Here is a 15,286-nt window from a genome sequence, read left to right on the forward strand (position 1 = left end):
CCAACGGAGGGTGGCTTGGGGCTTCCTGTGGCAGTTTGCCCACTGTGGCCGTTGGGTTGGGAAACGGGGCAGCGGAAAGGGGGAGCAAAGCGTCGGTGCTTCCTGGAGTGGGGCAGGACGGGGCGGCTGCATTCGCAGGAGGGGGTTACACACTGACAGGGGCTGTGAACGCAACCGCTCCAACCCGCTCCGCGCCGGGCACCGCACAGCCACGACCCGCTTCGGGACCCCCAGCAGCCGCCACAGCTCCGGGGGCCCCCGAGGCCGGGTGATGGGTGGCGGCGGTGGCGGGCCGGGACCCACCTGGGACCCCCAGGAGCGGATGAAACCCCGGCGCGCCCCGAGGCCGGATGATGGGCGGCGGCAGTGGCGGGGCGCGCCCGGCAGACGGAGCTGTGCGGGAGGGAGGCGGGAGCACCGGCGCGGTCCCGACATCCCTGCGCATCCCGCAGCCCCGCCGGGGATGCCGCCGCCCGCCGGGCCCTGAGAGCCGGGACGCCGGCGGCCGCCGGCCCCGCTCCGCCGCCCCCCCGCCCCCGCCGGAGCCGCCGCCGGGACCATGGAGTGAGTACCGGAGCCGCGCCGGGACCCCGGTACCGGGCCGCGGTCCCCCCGGGCCCCGCTGGCTGAGACCGCAGTACCGGGGAGGGGGGGAGCGGGGAGCGGGGGCCGAGACTCGGGACCCCCGCACCAGGGCTGAGGGAAGCTCGCTCCGCCGGCTCACGGAGCTCGTACCGGGGGCTCGTACACCCCCGATGCCGGGGCTGGGGAGTCCGAACCTGGGGTCTCATATCCCTCTGCTCCTGGGCACTCAGCACCCCAAAACCTGAGGCTCGCATCCCTCTGATTCTGGGGATTCAGGACTGCAATAATAGAGGTTTGTATCCCCCTATTCTGGAGCTTGGGACCCCAAAACCGGGGGTGGGGCTCGCATCCCCCCCGCTCCAGGTCTCGTGACCCCAAAACTGGGGGCTCATATCCCGCCAGATACTGGAGCTCAGGACCTCAATACCGGGAGCTCACATCCCCATGGTTCTGGGGCTCGGGACCCCCATTCCGGGGCCTCCTTCCCCCCGGTGCCGCTCAGCAGGTGCGGCCCCTCCCCGGTCCCTGCCCAGCCGTGGAGTGCCGGAGGGCCGGCTCGGGGGGCAGCGGCGGAGGCCCCGGTGTGGGTGCGGGGGGTGCGGGGGGTGTCGGGGCTGGCAGCGGTGCAGGAAGCGGGGGGTGGGGAGGGCGTTTATTTTTGTGTTTTGAACCTGTTGTTGCTGCTGCGTGTGGTGGGGTGAGTGGGTGGGAAGAGCTGCGGACCCCTCCCTACACTGCACCCCCAGCCTCTGCCAGAGAACCGGCTGTGGCCGGGGGATCCTCATGAAGCGGGTCCCACCGGAGAAGTCTGGACAGACGGACACTCTCCGACCCCGGCCTCATCCTTTGTGTGCTGCGGCGGGGCCCTGACCGGCCGCTGGGAGCTTGGAGCCGGGCGGGTGGGGGAAGGACGGACCAGGCAGAGGCCACTAGGGGCTTGTGGCCACGGACTGTCCTACCCCTGTGCTGGTTTTAGGGACACCAGCAGCTGGTGCCAGGAGGGTACAGGACTGGGGGGCTGCTCGAGGTGCTGGAAGCCAGCGCTGGCCCTGTCTCATCCAGGCCTTTCCTTCCCTCCCGTGGCTCTGGTCCCCACCTTGGTGAACACCCCAGCCTGGGTTTGGCCATTCCTGGGGTACCCTGGCAGCTCGGGGTCAGCCACCCTCTGCTCCTTGTGGGCACCTCACTTTGCACTGATCCACTGACCACCGGCTGCTGAGACAACGGGTGCTCAACAGGTCCCTCTCAGCGCTGCCCATCTCCCACCTGGCAGCCCCAAGAGGCCGTGGGGCACTGCCGAGGGGTGGGGTGGGGGTGTCCTGGGGCCATGGTGGGCTCTGGCTGATTTGGGGCTGGAACTGAGCTGGGGGCTGGAACTGAGCTGGGGGCACCAGCGGGGATGTTTTGGAGATTGGGGTGCAGCAGCTGCAGGAATGGGGGGCAGAGTGGCTCCCCGTGATGCTGAAGGGGCCAGAGGCAGGGCCAGGGCAGCTCCACGGCGCCACAGTCCCTGCAGGAAAGAGCCTCTTTGGGGAGGAAAATGTGCGTGATTTGCCAAAAGGCAGCAGCGAGGGGAAGGGCAGAGCCGAGGGGTGTGACGTGCCCTGGGGAGGGGGTGAGGAGCTGCCGGGCTGGACTGGGCTCTCCTGGGGCAGAGGCGTCTGGGGCTTGGGTTCAGGTGGGGGATGGTGCTGGACAGGATGGTGGCTCCTGCCCCTGGGCTCCACATTCACCCTGCTCTGAACCAACCCTTCCAGCAAGGGCCAAAGAGCCCATGGAGGGGTGCAAAGGGTTTCCCCTGCCTGCTCCATACACTGCACCTGCCAATGCCTCTTTCTTTTGAGTGAAACTCCGTGAGTGAAGCCCGGGTGGGAGGCACAGCCACAAAGCAAAACAACACGACCCCTCCAGCCACTCAGCTTCAGAGCCTGGCCACGGGGCTGGAGGATTAGGAGGGTCCCAGGGCAGCTGGGGACACGGCAAGGTGCTGCCCTGCTGTTGGCCTGGCTCTGTGGCAGCCAACGGGTGTTGGGGCGGGCACTGCTGCCTTTGCCCTGGCTCCTGCTCTGCCTTGGCACGGGCAGAGGCTGGAGGAGGGTCCTGGCTGCCACAATCCACCAGTGCCCAGGGAGGTTTGGCGGAAACTTTCCAACTCTGGTAAAGGCTGTGCTGGTCCCACTGGAGCTGCTCTTGTGCCCTCTGCTCCCACTGCTGTCAGTGCTCGTGAGCAGCTGGAGATCCTGCATCTCACATCTGGCTGCTCTGCTGCTTTGTCTCAGTTGCTGCTCTTCCCTTGGCTTTGAGGGTCTCCTTGGAGTGAGAGATCTCCTGGTCCTGCCTTCCCCACTCTGATCCAAAGCTGACAGTTGCACCCAGGGGAAGGAGGGAGACTTCTGCCTGAGAAATAACTCATGAGTCCTTTGGGAAGGGACTCAAGACCTTGTTCTCTTCTGGCATCCAGGGAGCAGTGAAACCCAGGCCAGACCCTGCTGCCTCCTGGCCATGTGCAAGGAACCAGAAGGGGTCGGGTCTGTCCTGTCCCTGTCCCAGAGGAGCAGCACTGTCACCCTTCCCAGAGGAGCCATAAAGCTCCACCACAGACCCCACAACAGCACCCAGCCCTGCTTTGGGCTGGCAGATCATGGGGTTCAGAGCTCAGCCGCATGACGGGGCCTCTCGGCCGGACCTGCCTTGCTGGGAGGAACTGGAGCAGGTTTCCTGGGAAGCCACTGGTGTTGGTGTTCCTGCTTCCTGGCCAGAAACAGCCCCTTTCCCTGGAGGGGTGGGGGTTCATGTGGCTGTAGCTGTGCCAGGAGCTGTGCTGGGAGCTGAGCCGGGGCTCCAGCAGCAAAGGTGCTGCAGGAAAGCCGAGGAGGTGCCGTGCCCTGGGACAGGGTTGAGTGGAGGCTCCAGGACTGGGGCTGGAGGCACAGCCCAGTTTCCTGAGTCTCTTTACTGCATCCGGAGACAAGCAGCCCTGAGCAGCCCCCAGGTCCCAGACAGGAGCAAGGATGAGCCTGGAGGAGGGAGAGGAGCCGGCTGGATCCTGCCCCAGACAGGTGTTTCCTGACAGCATGGCTGGACGTGGGTTGGGCCCAGCCCCTGGGCTTGTCGCCGAGGACTGAGCTCCCCGTGGCTCACAGGGGCGCCCCTGCCTGGATCCACATTCCTGCTGGCTCCTTGGAACATCATGTGTGCCTGTGTTCATGGCATTGCTGTGGGAAAGCCACGCAGCCACACAAGAACAGGAACCCAGGGATGGTGACAGGAGACAGGTGCCACATCCTGCCAGAGCCAGCACTGCCTGTCCTGGCCAGCCGGTGCTCCTGGGGGTGGGGAGCGGCCAGCTCCACTCTCATTCATGAATCGTGGGGGGAGTTTCCTGGTGGAGACTTGCTCCTCTAACTGGAAGGGAGCTGGAAACCCAAGTGTTTGGAGGGCACTTGAACCATTGTTTGAAAGATCTGTAATTTTCCAATCAAACTCCCTCCCCAAGCCTCCGTTCATCAAATATTCATGGGATCCATTTTCTCCTGGCACTCCCAGCCCACGTCTCAGCCCGAAGAATCAATCAGGCAGCTCCGCTTGCTCTAATGCATCTGCGTTTTCGGGAGCCTGGGGCTGCCATCTCCTCCCCCCGCCTCCCTCTGTCCCTGTCCCCTCCCCGGGCAGCGGCGATGGCTGGGGCTGCGCAGGCAGTGGGGAAGGCAGTGGGGAAGGCAGCTGGAAGGAGTGGGATGGGCACAGAGGTGATGCAGCAGCAGCAGGAGGATGCAGCCACACCGTGGGGCAGGGCAGGAGCATCCCCCCTGTACCAGGAGCCGAGCAGGGTCCCGACCCTGTGCCGGGCACGTGGCTCGGTGGCCGCGCCGATTTCTGGCCATCCTTGCATTTGCCTTCGTGGTCGATGCATGGCGGCCCCCGGGCGGCTGCAGCCCCCTCCCCTCCCTTCCCTCCCGCGCCTGCCATCGGGGGCGTTCGATGCTGGCCCTGCTGTTAATGGCTTTGTGACAGAGCTCTGCAGCCTCCCCACGGCCGCGTCACTCCGGGCCCGGCTCCTGGGAATGGTGCTGGAAATCAGTGCTGATCCCTCCACTGCTGCCTTTACCACACACCCTGGGCCCGTGCAGGGCTGGTGCCCGTGCAGGGCGCTCTCCTGCCTTCCCCCAGCCTGGAGCTGAGTGGGTGGGGAGGCAGGGGAGGTCAGGGGAGCAGAGGAGCAGCTTGAAACGGCTCTTCACACATTTGGATGAGCTAATGGGGAAAAAACGGAGGAAGGCAAATAAACATTATTGTTTCATGTCAGGCGGGAGGAGACAAAAGGTCACGGGCTTCCCTTGTGATGGTGGGAAACGGCAGCATCAGCAGGGCTGGAAAGAGCTGGAGAGCCAAGGCAGAGCGCGGGCGCGTGTGTGCTCACGTGTGTGGGTCCAGCACGGGCTGGGGACTGCTGCTGGGAGCTCCCAGGGTGTCATCCCCCATGTCCTGCTCCTTTCCCCTGCTCCTTGTCTGGGCTGCTTGTTCCTGAGGAGCTCGGTGGCCTCAGGATCACCTTGTTGTCCTCCTGGCATCCAGGATGGATCGGGAGCACCAGAACCCCTAAGGAAGCCCCAGTGATGCCACAGCTTTGGGCCGCCAGTGCCACCAGGATGCCAGGCCTGGGGAGGGCATCCCTTAGCCCCAGGGGGGGTCCAGTGGTCCCTCAATTGCCACGAGTATCCCCCACATCCCCTTGAGTATCCCCCACATCCCCTTGAGTATCCCCCACATCCCCTTGGCACTCGCCCGTTGCCGTAGCGCCGTTGCCATGGCACTGTTGCCAGGGAACCATTGCCAGGGAATCGCCTTCATCAGTCACAAGGGCTGCCGGCAGCGGGGCCCCATCACACCCGACCCCAGAGACAGGTCATGACAGACAGGATGGGGCTTTTGGGGAGTGTGGGACCCCCTGCCTCCACCTCAGCACCTGGCCCCAGCAGGCAGGGACTGGGGGTCCCAGTCGAGCCCCCCTCGACGGATCAGAGCCCCCAGGGCAGGGTCTCAGCAGGCTGAGAGATTGCAGCAGGGGCACCCAGCCTGTTTTGCGTCTCTCCTTGGGCCAGGAAGATTCCTGGCGTCTGACCTGGGAATGTGGAGACTGTAGCAAATAATGGAAAATAAAGAGGATGGAGGAGGGAGGAAAAGCAGAACAGAATGTTTCAGGAATGCTGTAAAAGTTTGGATCCATCGAACAGGGCAAGATCCAGGAGAGAAACAGGGCCCAGTTCAACGCCCTGTGAGTGTGGGGTGCCAAGGGCTGGACTGAGGGGACCTGTGGCCCCAGACTGGGAGGGAGCCCATGACGATGGGCAGCCCTGGATCTGTGGGGCTGGTGAGGGACACACGGGACTGGTGCAGTGTGCCTGCGCCGGTGAAACAGTCACAGCGTCGCTGTAAACAGCACGAAAATAACCACCACAAAAGCGACACCTTCCCCGTTTGTTTTCCTGGCCTGGATTTTGAGCACGGCAGGGATCCCCAGGGTGTGGGGTGAGGGGAGGACAGTGGCTCTGAGCAGCTCCCAGATAATTGCTGGCTTCGAGGAGGGAGCAGGTGGGGGCAGGAGCTCCTCTCACCCTGCAGAGCCCGTTTGAGTAATGAGAAAGGCCGTGGGGAGCCCATGTGAGGGCACTTACACGGCTGGCATGTGAGGTCAGAGCCCAGGGTGTCATGTGTGGGGCTCAGCAGCCTGAGCCCACCCTTTGTGTAAAACCATCTTCGGCAAACTCCCCCGCCTGGGAGCACGGAGTCCACCTCTCCATCCCTTGCTCTAGGAAGCAAAGTGGAGATGATCCATCGCCTGACAATACCTCAGTGCCTCCCACCCTAATTACTACCACGGCTCTGCACTTCGTTAGCACCGTCTGGCAAGCAGCCAGGGGCTCCTGTGGTGCTGGAGCATCCTGGTCCCAGCCGGCCTGGCCAGCCCCCCCAGCCCCGCTGCGGCTCCCGGCACTGAACCCGCACCTGGTGCTCCGTGGCGTGGGGGCTCTCTCCAGGCCCCGGGGGCCGCGCTGCCGGCAGGACTGGCCCGGGTCCCCGCACCGTGGGGACACTGGAAGGCGGGTAGGTGGGCAGGTGGCTGTGGGGATGGGGGATAACCCCTCCTTGCAGCACCTGGGAGAGCTGTGCCAGGCCAGAGAGGCGGCTGCTGCCGGCAGCATCCCCGGCACGGCTGTGGCAGCCCGTGCTGCAGAGGCAGGCACCCAGAGCACGGAGGCCGTCAGGAGCAGAGCCTGCTGTGGTGTTTGTGTCTGTACACATGTGCCTGTGTGCACAGCCCGGAAAGGTCACTGTCCGGGAAAGGTGTCAGCAGCCAAGAAACCGGCTTGGAATGGAAAACGTGAGCCAGATTGGAACGCAGGGGCGGCCGGGAGCGTCCTGCTCCAGCCCCTCCGTGGTCACGGTTTCCATCTGCACCACGGCAGGAGCGGGTCTGCATGAGATGAGTCCTCCAGGTGCTGGACAAGGCACCTGTCCCGGGGGATTTGGGCAGGACAGGGGTGCCTGGAGGAGCCATGCAGCGAGGGGTACTTGGCTCCGGCGTAGTGGGGAGGAAACAGCTGGTAGAAGGGAAGGGCTCAGCCTTTGTCTGTCTGTGTACTACAGCGTCTGCTTTGCTGGTTGCACGCTGACCCAGTCACCTGCCACTGGTGTCACTCCTCACAGCTGCTTTCTGCTCTCTGCAGGGTCGTGGAGGCCAGCACCCTTCAGCAGGAGAGGCTGCAGGCCATCGCGGTGAGTCCCTGCCCCGTCCCCAGCTCATCACCTGCAGCACACGGGGCAGGCACCAGCGGGGAGGAGAGTGCAGGTGCAGGAGAGCTGGTGCAGGTGCTCAGCCACAAACCAGGGGTCTCCAGCAGCTGAACGAGGACTTGGAATGGCCCATGCCAGTGTGTCCTGTGGGGGCTCTTCCTGGGGTGTCAGAGCCAGCATGGCTTGGCAGCACCGTTGAAACGGGGACAGAGCAAGCAACAGGCAGCTGGGAGGTTTAATTAACGAAGCGGCGCCTTGACGAGCCCCAAGTGAGGAAAATGAGTGATGATTCCCTCCTCCCCCCTTCCCCAGGAAGGGCTGAGGACGGTGCTCTCCAGCCATGCCCGTCGTGGGCACTAGTAATTACATTAATTAGCGAGCGGTTGGGGGCCCCGCTGAGCAAACCCAGCACAGAGCAGGGCACGGGGCTGCTTGAACCCACCACTGCCCCACGGCAGCCCCGCTGCCCAGCCCAGCCCAGCCGGCAAGCGGCCGATCTCTGCCGCACAAAGGGCAAATTGTTCTGGACCAGAGGAGAAAGCGCCGGGTGACGCGTCCGGGTTGGGTCTGACTCTGCTGAAATGATCTGGAGCAGCCCCAGGACGGGTGGCGGGGAGGGGGGGACAAGCTAGAGGCTGCGGGGGCTGTTTCCCCCGCGCTGGCAGCTCGCTCAGTGGGGCCGGCCGAGGGGAAGGTGACATTTTGAGATGGTGAACAGAGCCCAGGCTCTGCCCCAGTTTCTCTACACCCTCAACGCCTCAGTTTGTCCCAGAGAGGGCAGGGATGTGATACCGGGCTTGCTGTGGGGTGTTGCCAAGGCTGGTCCCACACTCCCTTGTCCCCGAGGGCAGCCCCTTGGCCCCGCTCCTCCCTGCCCGCCGATGCCCGGCGCCCACCCCCTCCCCGTGCCGACCCCCGTTCCGCCGCTCCCGTCCCTCCAGGAGAAGCGGAAGCGTCAGACGGAGATCGAGAACAAAAGGCGGCAGCTCGAGGATGACAGGCGGCAGCTGCAGCATCTCAAGGTGAGGATCCCCCGCGACCCCCAGGCTGCCTCTGCCCCGGGGAGCCCCCGGCTGGGGGAGGCCAGGACCGTGACCCCTTTCTGCTCCCCAGTCCAAGGCTCTGCGGGAGAGATGGCTCCTGGAGGGGGCTCCAGCTTCTGCCTCCGAGGAGGAAGAGGCCATGAAGAAACAGATGCAGGAGGATGAGGTGAAGACCAAGGAGCTGGAGGAAACCATCCAGAGGTAACGGGGCCAGCGTGAGTCAGATATTGGGGTGCAGTTAGAGAGCACCCACGTCCCTCCAGAGACCCCTGGGCAGGTGGGTGCTGCGATTAAGCTGGATCCCATGTGCAGGGTACACTGAGCTTGGAGATGTTCTGGGACTCACCCTGAACCCTGGCTGGGTTCTTGCCAGCTTTTGTGCCGGGGCTGCAGCCAGCCCCAGAGCCTGTCCAGCCCTGCAGCCCCTCTGGTCATCCCCAGCTGTGTCGGTGTCGGTGAGAGCCACGGGGCGGGGTGCCCCGGGCTGGGATCCCGGGGGGCTGCTCGGTGTCCAGCACCCTTGAGGGCAGGCTGCTGCCTCCCACAGACCTCTGTCCTCATCGTGGTGGCCCAGCCTTTGGGAAGGGGCGGGGGGTTGAGAAGGGAGATGGCTCAGCCCCTGCCCTCCTCCCTTGTCCCCGGGCAGCCGCAGGCGGGGGCCCGGAGGTGTCCCGGCAGCGCAGCAGGAATGCAATCAGTCACCGTGGTGCCGCTAATTACCGAGCATCGGTGCAGAGAGGGGTCAGGCACGAAGGGGCCTTTGTGTCCGGCTAATGGCGCGGTGCATTCCTCCGCGGGCGCCGTGCGAGCAGCCCGGAGGAGCTCTGCCGGGGGCAGCTGCCGCCCGTGGGGACACCCCGGACCTCTGCTACATCCCAGAGGGGCTGTGCTGCCAGGCTGGTGGCTGCCAACAGGAGGTTAGCCTCGTGGAAAGCTCAGCCAGGTTTGGAGGGACAGGTGGAGGAGCAGAACGATGATGATGGATGGAGCAGCCTTGCTCTGGCCACCAAGGGGTCGGCCCTCCTGCCCAGTGCCCATGGCGGGGTCTCTGCCATCCACTCACTGCTGAACCCTTTGGCTTTTCCCATGTAAAGGGACAGTGACAGCCATGCCAGAGTCTGTCTGCACCTTGTGTCCCCTTGTGAGCCCAGTGGACAATTTGTGTCTCCCCTCTCCCCTGCACTGTGTTGGTGGCCCTTGTTCACAGGACTGCTGTGGCTGCCTGCACCACAGTTACCTGTCCCACACTCTCAGCTTCTCAGCCCCGACTCTCCCTGCAGGCTGGAGAAGGAGCTGGAGACACTGGAGAACAGCAGCTCGGTGACTTCGACCAAGGAGAACCTGGCAGAGGCAGCAGCCAAGGAGGAGAAGGCTGAGGCTGTCCCCAATGCGCAGAAGGTGGGCAGGGCTGCCAACAGTGGGCTCGGGGTCCCTGGTGGGGATGGCTGGGTGGTGGGTCCTGGAAGCTCCTATAACCTCTCTGTTCTGTTTTGCAGAGTCCCCTGGGCACAGTTAAGGGTAGGTGAATCCTGATCCCCCTCAGCCGTGGTTCAGCACCAACCATCCCCTCCTGCTGCCCTGAGGCTGGTGCCAGATGGGTGGGGAGAGCCAGACAAGAGCCCTGTCCCCACGTCCCCTCTCGGGCAGTGGTGCCCTGTGGCGGGGGAGCCCGTCCCAGGTGCCAGCCATGGGGGGAACACTGCACTCCCCGGGGCCTGACCCATGGGCACACCAGGCGATCGTTGGGGCTCAGGCGGTCGTCTCTCCACCTCCAGCCGACAAGAGGGTCTCCAGCAGCCCCATGAAGGCAGTGGAAGGCAGTGACATGATGAAGGCGGGTAGGTGCCCACTGCCCTGGGAGGAGCGCTCCTTCCAGGCTGCTTCCCCCTCCCCTCCGCACCGCCCTCGGCTCGCTGCCACCGCAGCCGCTCCCTGCCGTGCCGCTCGATGCCTTTCCAAGCCCAGGGCAGAGAATATCCGTCATTGCAATCGCAGCCTTTGGTTTTGCTTCCGCCCCACGGTTGGTTTGTGGCTCAGGGCCCCTCTGCCTCAGCCCTGTTCCATGTTTCTGCTCCAGTTTCATCCTTCCCGCTCTGTTTGCAGCTTCTCTGCGCAGGGGCGAGGCGGCAGAGTGCCAGCCACAGGAGCTATGGGGCACACGGGACCAGGCTGCCTGAGCTGGGGGGCTGCAGCCAGCTCTGCTGCTGGAGGGGTTTGCTCTGGTTTGGGGCGGTGGCTCAGACCAGACCACGGCACCAGCATGGGGCAGAGCCCGCCTTGGGATGTTTGGAGTAAGCACCATGCACAGGGCTGAGGGGACCCCGCTGCTGGCTGGAACTGGCTGGGAGTGGAGAGATGCCAAGAATCACCCATCCCATGGGGGCAGAGGGGCCAGCGCCAGCACCTTCAGTGGGGGTTGAACCTCCTTGAGCATGAGCCTGGCTCCCAACCCAGGCCCCACGGCCAGCACTGCCCACTGGCTGGACAGATGGACATGGCTCAGCCCAAGAACCACAGCAGCCGTGGTGCCAGCAGCACCAGGATGGACACAGGTCCTGGGAGGAGGGATGTGCCAGGGGTGTCACACCTGCCTCTGCCATTGACCGCTCCTCGCTGCCTTGCTAACACCGCTGAGCCCTGCTGAGCCCTGCTGAGCCCTGCTGAGCACCACTGAGCCCTGCTGAGCACCACTGAGCCCTGCTGAGCACCACAGCGCTACTGCCACGCGCTGTCCCGCCGCCAGCCGCAGAGCAAGGGACGGGGAGGGCCAGGGCCACCGTAACGTGCGTTGTCCTCTCTGTGTCCCAGCCATGTACTCGGTGGAGATCACAGTGGAGAAGGACAGAGTGACTGGGGAGACCAAGGTCCTGTCCAGCACCACCATGCTCCCCCAGAACCACTGTCTGCAGGGGGTCAAAGTGTACGAGGATGAGCTGAAAGGTACGGGCCAGCCCACGCCAGTGGCAGGGGACGAGGGAGTGGCCACCCGAACATCCAGCGGGCACCCAGCAGGGTGAGGAAGTGCAGGAGCTGCTCCTGACAGCTTTGCCAGCTCTGTGAGGGCAATCCCTCACCAACGCCAGTCCAGTGGATCACAGGATCGTCGTGGCAGCGTAGTGTGGATGGGTCAGCCTGGTCTGCTCGTCGTGACCCTGCACTGCTGGAGAGCAGAGAAGAGGATCTGTTGTGTCCAGGACTCAGGAGCCTTTCCCATGGGCAGGGAACGTGCACTAGCGCCGTGTTGGCCTGTCCCACAGGCTGGCAGCGGGGAGTGTGGCCGATGGGTGTGGTAGAAGTGCAGCACTAGGGACTGGTCCCTGTCTGCAGCTCCTGCCTTTGGGAACATCTGGGAACCTGCTCCAGAGGGCCTCCTGAAACCCAAGGGACCGTTGTGGTGGCAAGGACCAGCCGTGGAAGTGGGGTGTCTTACTGGGAACTGTGGTGGCTGAGTGGACCAACCTCCTCATCAGAGAAAACACAGAGCTCCCATTCAACCTCCTCTGTGTGGCCATGGCTGTGCTGGCCCTGCCAGGCTGGGCACTGTCCCTCACTGCCCACTGAGGCAGGTACACTGACCATCACGTCATGCCCCAGGTCAAGTGGAAAACGCGACGAGCCCTTGGCTGCTCCGGCCGTGACGCACATCTCTGCCTCCGTGCACAGCACGCCGGGGTGGGAGAGCCTCCCCCGGGCACGGCGCCACCAGCTGCAATGGTCCTGCTGAATGTGGCAGGAGGCAGTGGGGAAATCAGCGGGGCAGCAACTGCCGAGCATCGCTGGGGTCTCAGAGGTGGCAGCGGTGACTCGCTGCAAAGCGTCACGTCAGCCCCGGCAGAGCCGGGCGCCAGCAGACGCCGTCCCGCCACGGGCAGCTTGGCTGGCTGTCGGTGGCCTGGCAAACAGCCGCGGCTCCCGCAGGGCTCGCTGAGCCTGAGGCTTTGGGAACAGCTCCTTCCATTGGGCTTTTATTTCGGTTTCCCTGGCTGCTGTCAGGCAGGAGCCAGGTGATGAGAGAGGGTCTGGCAGCAGCTCTGCTGAGGGGAGGGTTGGGATGCCGTGGGAGTCCCAGCCTCAGTGGCAGGACCTTTGGAGAGGGGAAGGGGCTGCTCCCCGACCACACAGGAGCCAGGGCTGAGCGGGTCACGCCAGCAAGAGCTTTGTCAGGTGTTTTTGTCTTTGTGCCCTCATCCCAAACGCCCTCACCCTCCCTCCTCTTGTCCCCACAGTGGTGCATGCGGTGAGTGCCGAGGACGGGGCCCTGCAGAACGGGGCCCACCCCCTCAGCTCCTCCGAGGTCGACGAGCTCCTGCACAAGGCAGACGAGGCCACCCTGAGTGAAGCTGGCGGGCGCCAGACCCCAGCCAAGGCTGGCAAGGGGGGCGGCAGCGCCCCGGGCAGCCAGAAGCCGACGCCGCGGCGGGAGATCACGGGGCTGCAAGCGAAGGTGCCGCCAGGCGAGGGCACGGAGCCCAGCCAGGAGCAGCCCGTCACCATGATCTTCATGGGCTACCAGAACGTGGAGGATGAAAATGAGACCAAGAAGGTGCTGGGGCTGGAGGGCACCATCAAGGCAGAGCTGGTGGTGATTGAGGATGCCGAGAACAAGCCGGAGCCGGCACACAAGGACCACACACCACCCAACGGCACCGCGCTGGAGCCGGCGGCCGCCCAGCCGCTGGGCGAGGAGGGCGCGGGCGGGCAGAAGCCGGGTGCCAACGCCACAGACGCCAAGGAGGCCGAGCAGGAGACAGACGTGAAGAAGCAGCGCTGCAAGTGCTGCACGGTGATGTGAGCCCCCGCCGAGCCCCCTCCGCCCCGGCCCCTGCTCGCCAGGCCCGGCACACCGGGCTTCCCCCCCTCCGGACACAGACCCTCTTCCTGCAGAACCGGGGAGATCCAACATGGTGCCAACGGGGCCGCAGCGGGCAGCAACGAGCGGTGGCCGTGGCAACGCTCGCCCCATCTGCCCGATGCCAGCCCCGTGCCGCCCCCCACCAGCGCTGCCTGTGGTATTTATTAGTGACCCCCCTCGCCCCACAGTGTGCCCACCCCACCACAGCCCGGCCTCATCCCCACCTGCCACCGGCACCGGGGCCTTTCCCTCCGTCACCGACATCGTCCCACCCGCCGTCGGAGGATGGAGCTGCCGGGCAGGGGATCGGAGGACAACACTGTGTCCGTAGATGACTCCCCGGGAGCCCCCACCAGCGGGACCCGCTCTTGGCCCAGCCCACGGTGGGCATCGGACCCAGCCCTGTTCCAGCTCCTCCCTCTGTGCCTCCATCATCCGCTTCTCCAGCAGGGAAAGGCCTGGTCTGTTCCCTGCTGGCTGCCCATGGATATCTCTGCTCCATCTCATGTCCTCATCCCTGTGGTCCCGGGCTCCCCAAGCCCTCAAGGACAGAGCGTGTCCAGGCAAGGGCAGGGCATGGAGGGCACCGTCCCCTGCCCGAGACTCGGCTGTGGTGATGGCTGGGGCCACGTGGGGCTCCTGCAGGGTCAACCCAGCCTGTCCCCAGGCCTGCTCTGCTCCTCCTGGGTTCAGCTCCACATGTTGGAGCCCCTCACCCTGGTGCTGGCAGTGACAGCCACTCCTCTGTCTCGGCTGCCGGCAGGTGCCACTGGGCTCTGCCAGCCAAGGGGGCTGAACTGTGCTGTGGCCAGGGCTCGTGTCCTCCTGGGGCAATGCCAGCCAGGGAAGGGGAGCTTGGGGGGGCCCAGCCTTGTGGGGCAGGAGTGGGGCATGGGGGTCCTGTGTTTCCTCGTGTGGGCCAGCATCGTGTCCCCTTCCTGCCTCTGCCACTCAGCAGCAGCAGCTTTGCAGAGCCACGTTCTGGGGTCCCCCAGGCGAGTGCGGCAGCCCAGTTCACCCCAGTATTGGCACTGGGAGCTGCCAGGGGTCTGGTGTCCCACAGCTGCCTCCCTGCTGCCCCACCCTGCACCCCAGCCCTTCAGTGGGGATTTCACCACCAGCACCAGCGTTTTCTCCCCGCTGAGACCAGCTGGGGCAGGCAGGGGGGGCCCCGTGGTTTTTGGTCCCCAGTGCTCACATCAGCTGCCCCTGAGCTGCAGCAGCTGGGCTGTCCAGGAGCTTTGGGCAGGGTGCAGCCACCAGCGAGGGATCCTTGTTCAGGTGTGAGAGGGTTCCTTCTGCTGTGAGGCTGGGAAAATCCCCAGGGATCCCCCAAAACGTGTGTGGAGCAGCATCCACGCAGCCCACCAGGACACCGGTGGTCGAGCAGCCAAGGATGGGGCTCAGCTCCCCCAAGGATGGGCCTTCCTTCCCCCACATTCCCCTTGTGTGAGCAGTGACACCCTCCTGTCCCCATGACATCCCAGTTGTCCCCCAGTTCCCACCCAGGCTGCAGTTTGCCCCCAGTAGAGTCACAATGCCGGGCTGGGGAAGGGGGGGCCTCTCCTGCCCCATCCACTGTTGGGAATTGCTGGAGCCCCATTGCTGCAGAGCAGGGCACGGGCTGGGTGCCACAGGGCCTCTGTCCCCATAATCCTGGGGGAAATGTCACCTCTTGCCACCCCACATCAGGGGCCAACACCACCCACCCCATCCCAACCTGGGCCCTGCAATCCCCCCAGCCCCAAGCTGGGGCTCCCTCCTGCCCTCGGCACCCCCTGCCCTCGGTTGGCTTTGACCCCCAGCCCAGTCCGGCCCCTGGGGCGGTGGGGAGCAGGACCAGCCCCCCGGGCCGGGGCTGCGGTGTGAGAGGAGTGGGCGGTGGGCCCGGCATCGTCCCCACCCCATCCCAGAGCCCCCCTGTCCCCGCCCGGCTCTGCTGAAGTGCACTTCCCGTGCCCCTGAGCTTTTCACTTGTGCCGAAGCCGTTTGAATTCCCTTCCCCATCCCA

The 15,286-nt window shown here is 65.1% G+C and overlaps 1 protein-coding gene across 3 annotated transcripts; it reads left to right on the forward strand.

Moving 5' to 3' along the window:
• Positions 1-535: 535 nt before the first annotated feature.
• Positions 536-15,063, forward strand: PALM (paralemmin). 3 transcript variants are annotated; one of them, XM_015651966.2, is made up of 9 exons: positions 536-564; positions 7,314-7,362; positions 8,322-8,402; positions 8,494-8,624; positions 9,704-9,821; positions 9,920-9,941; positions 10,199-10,261; positions 11,232-11,363; positions 12,650-15,063. In XM_015651966.2, the coding sequence occupies exons 1-9, from the start codon at positions 560-562 to the stop codon at positions 13,213-13,215; spliced, it is 1,167 nt and encodes a 388-aa protein (XP_015507452.1). In that variant the 5' UTR covers positions 536-559; the 3' UTR covers positions 13,216-15,063. The 3 variants fall into 3 exon arrangements, with proteins under 3 accessions (XP_015507452.1, XP_015507453.1, XP_015507455.1); XM_015651967.2 differs by lacking the exon at positions 11,232-11,363; XM_015651969.2 differs by lacking the exons at positions 10,199-10,261; positions 11,232-11,363.
• Positions 15,064-15,286: the final 223 nt, after the last annotated feature.

Source organism: Parus major, chromosome 28 (genome assembly GCF_001522545.3).
Source record: "Parus major isolate Abel chromosome 28, Parus_major1.1, whole genome shotgun sequence".
Classification (NCBI taxonomy): Eukaryota; Metazoa; Chordata; class Aves; order Passeriformes; family Paridae; genus Parus; species Parus major.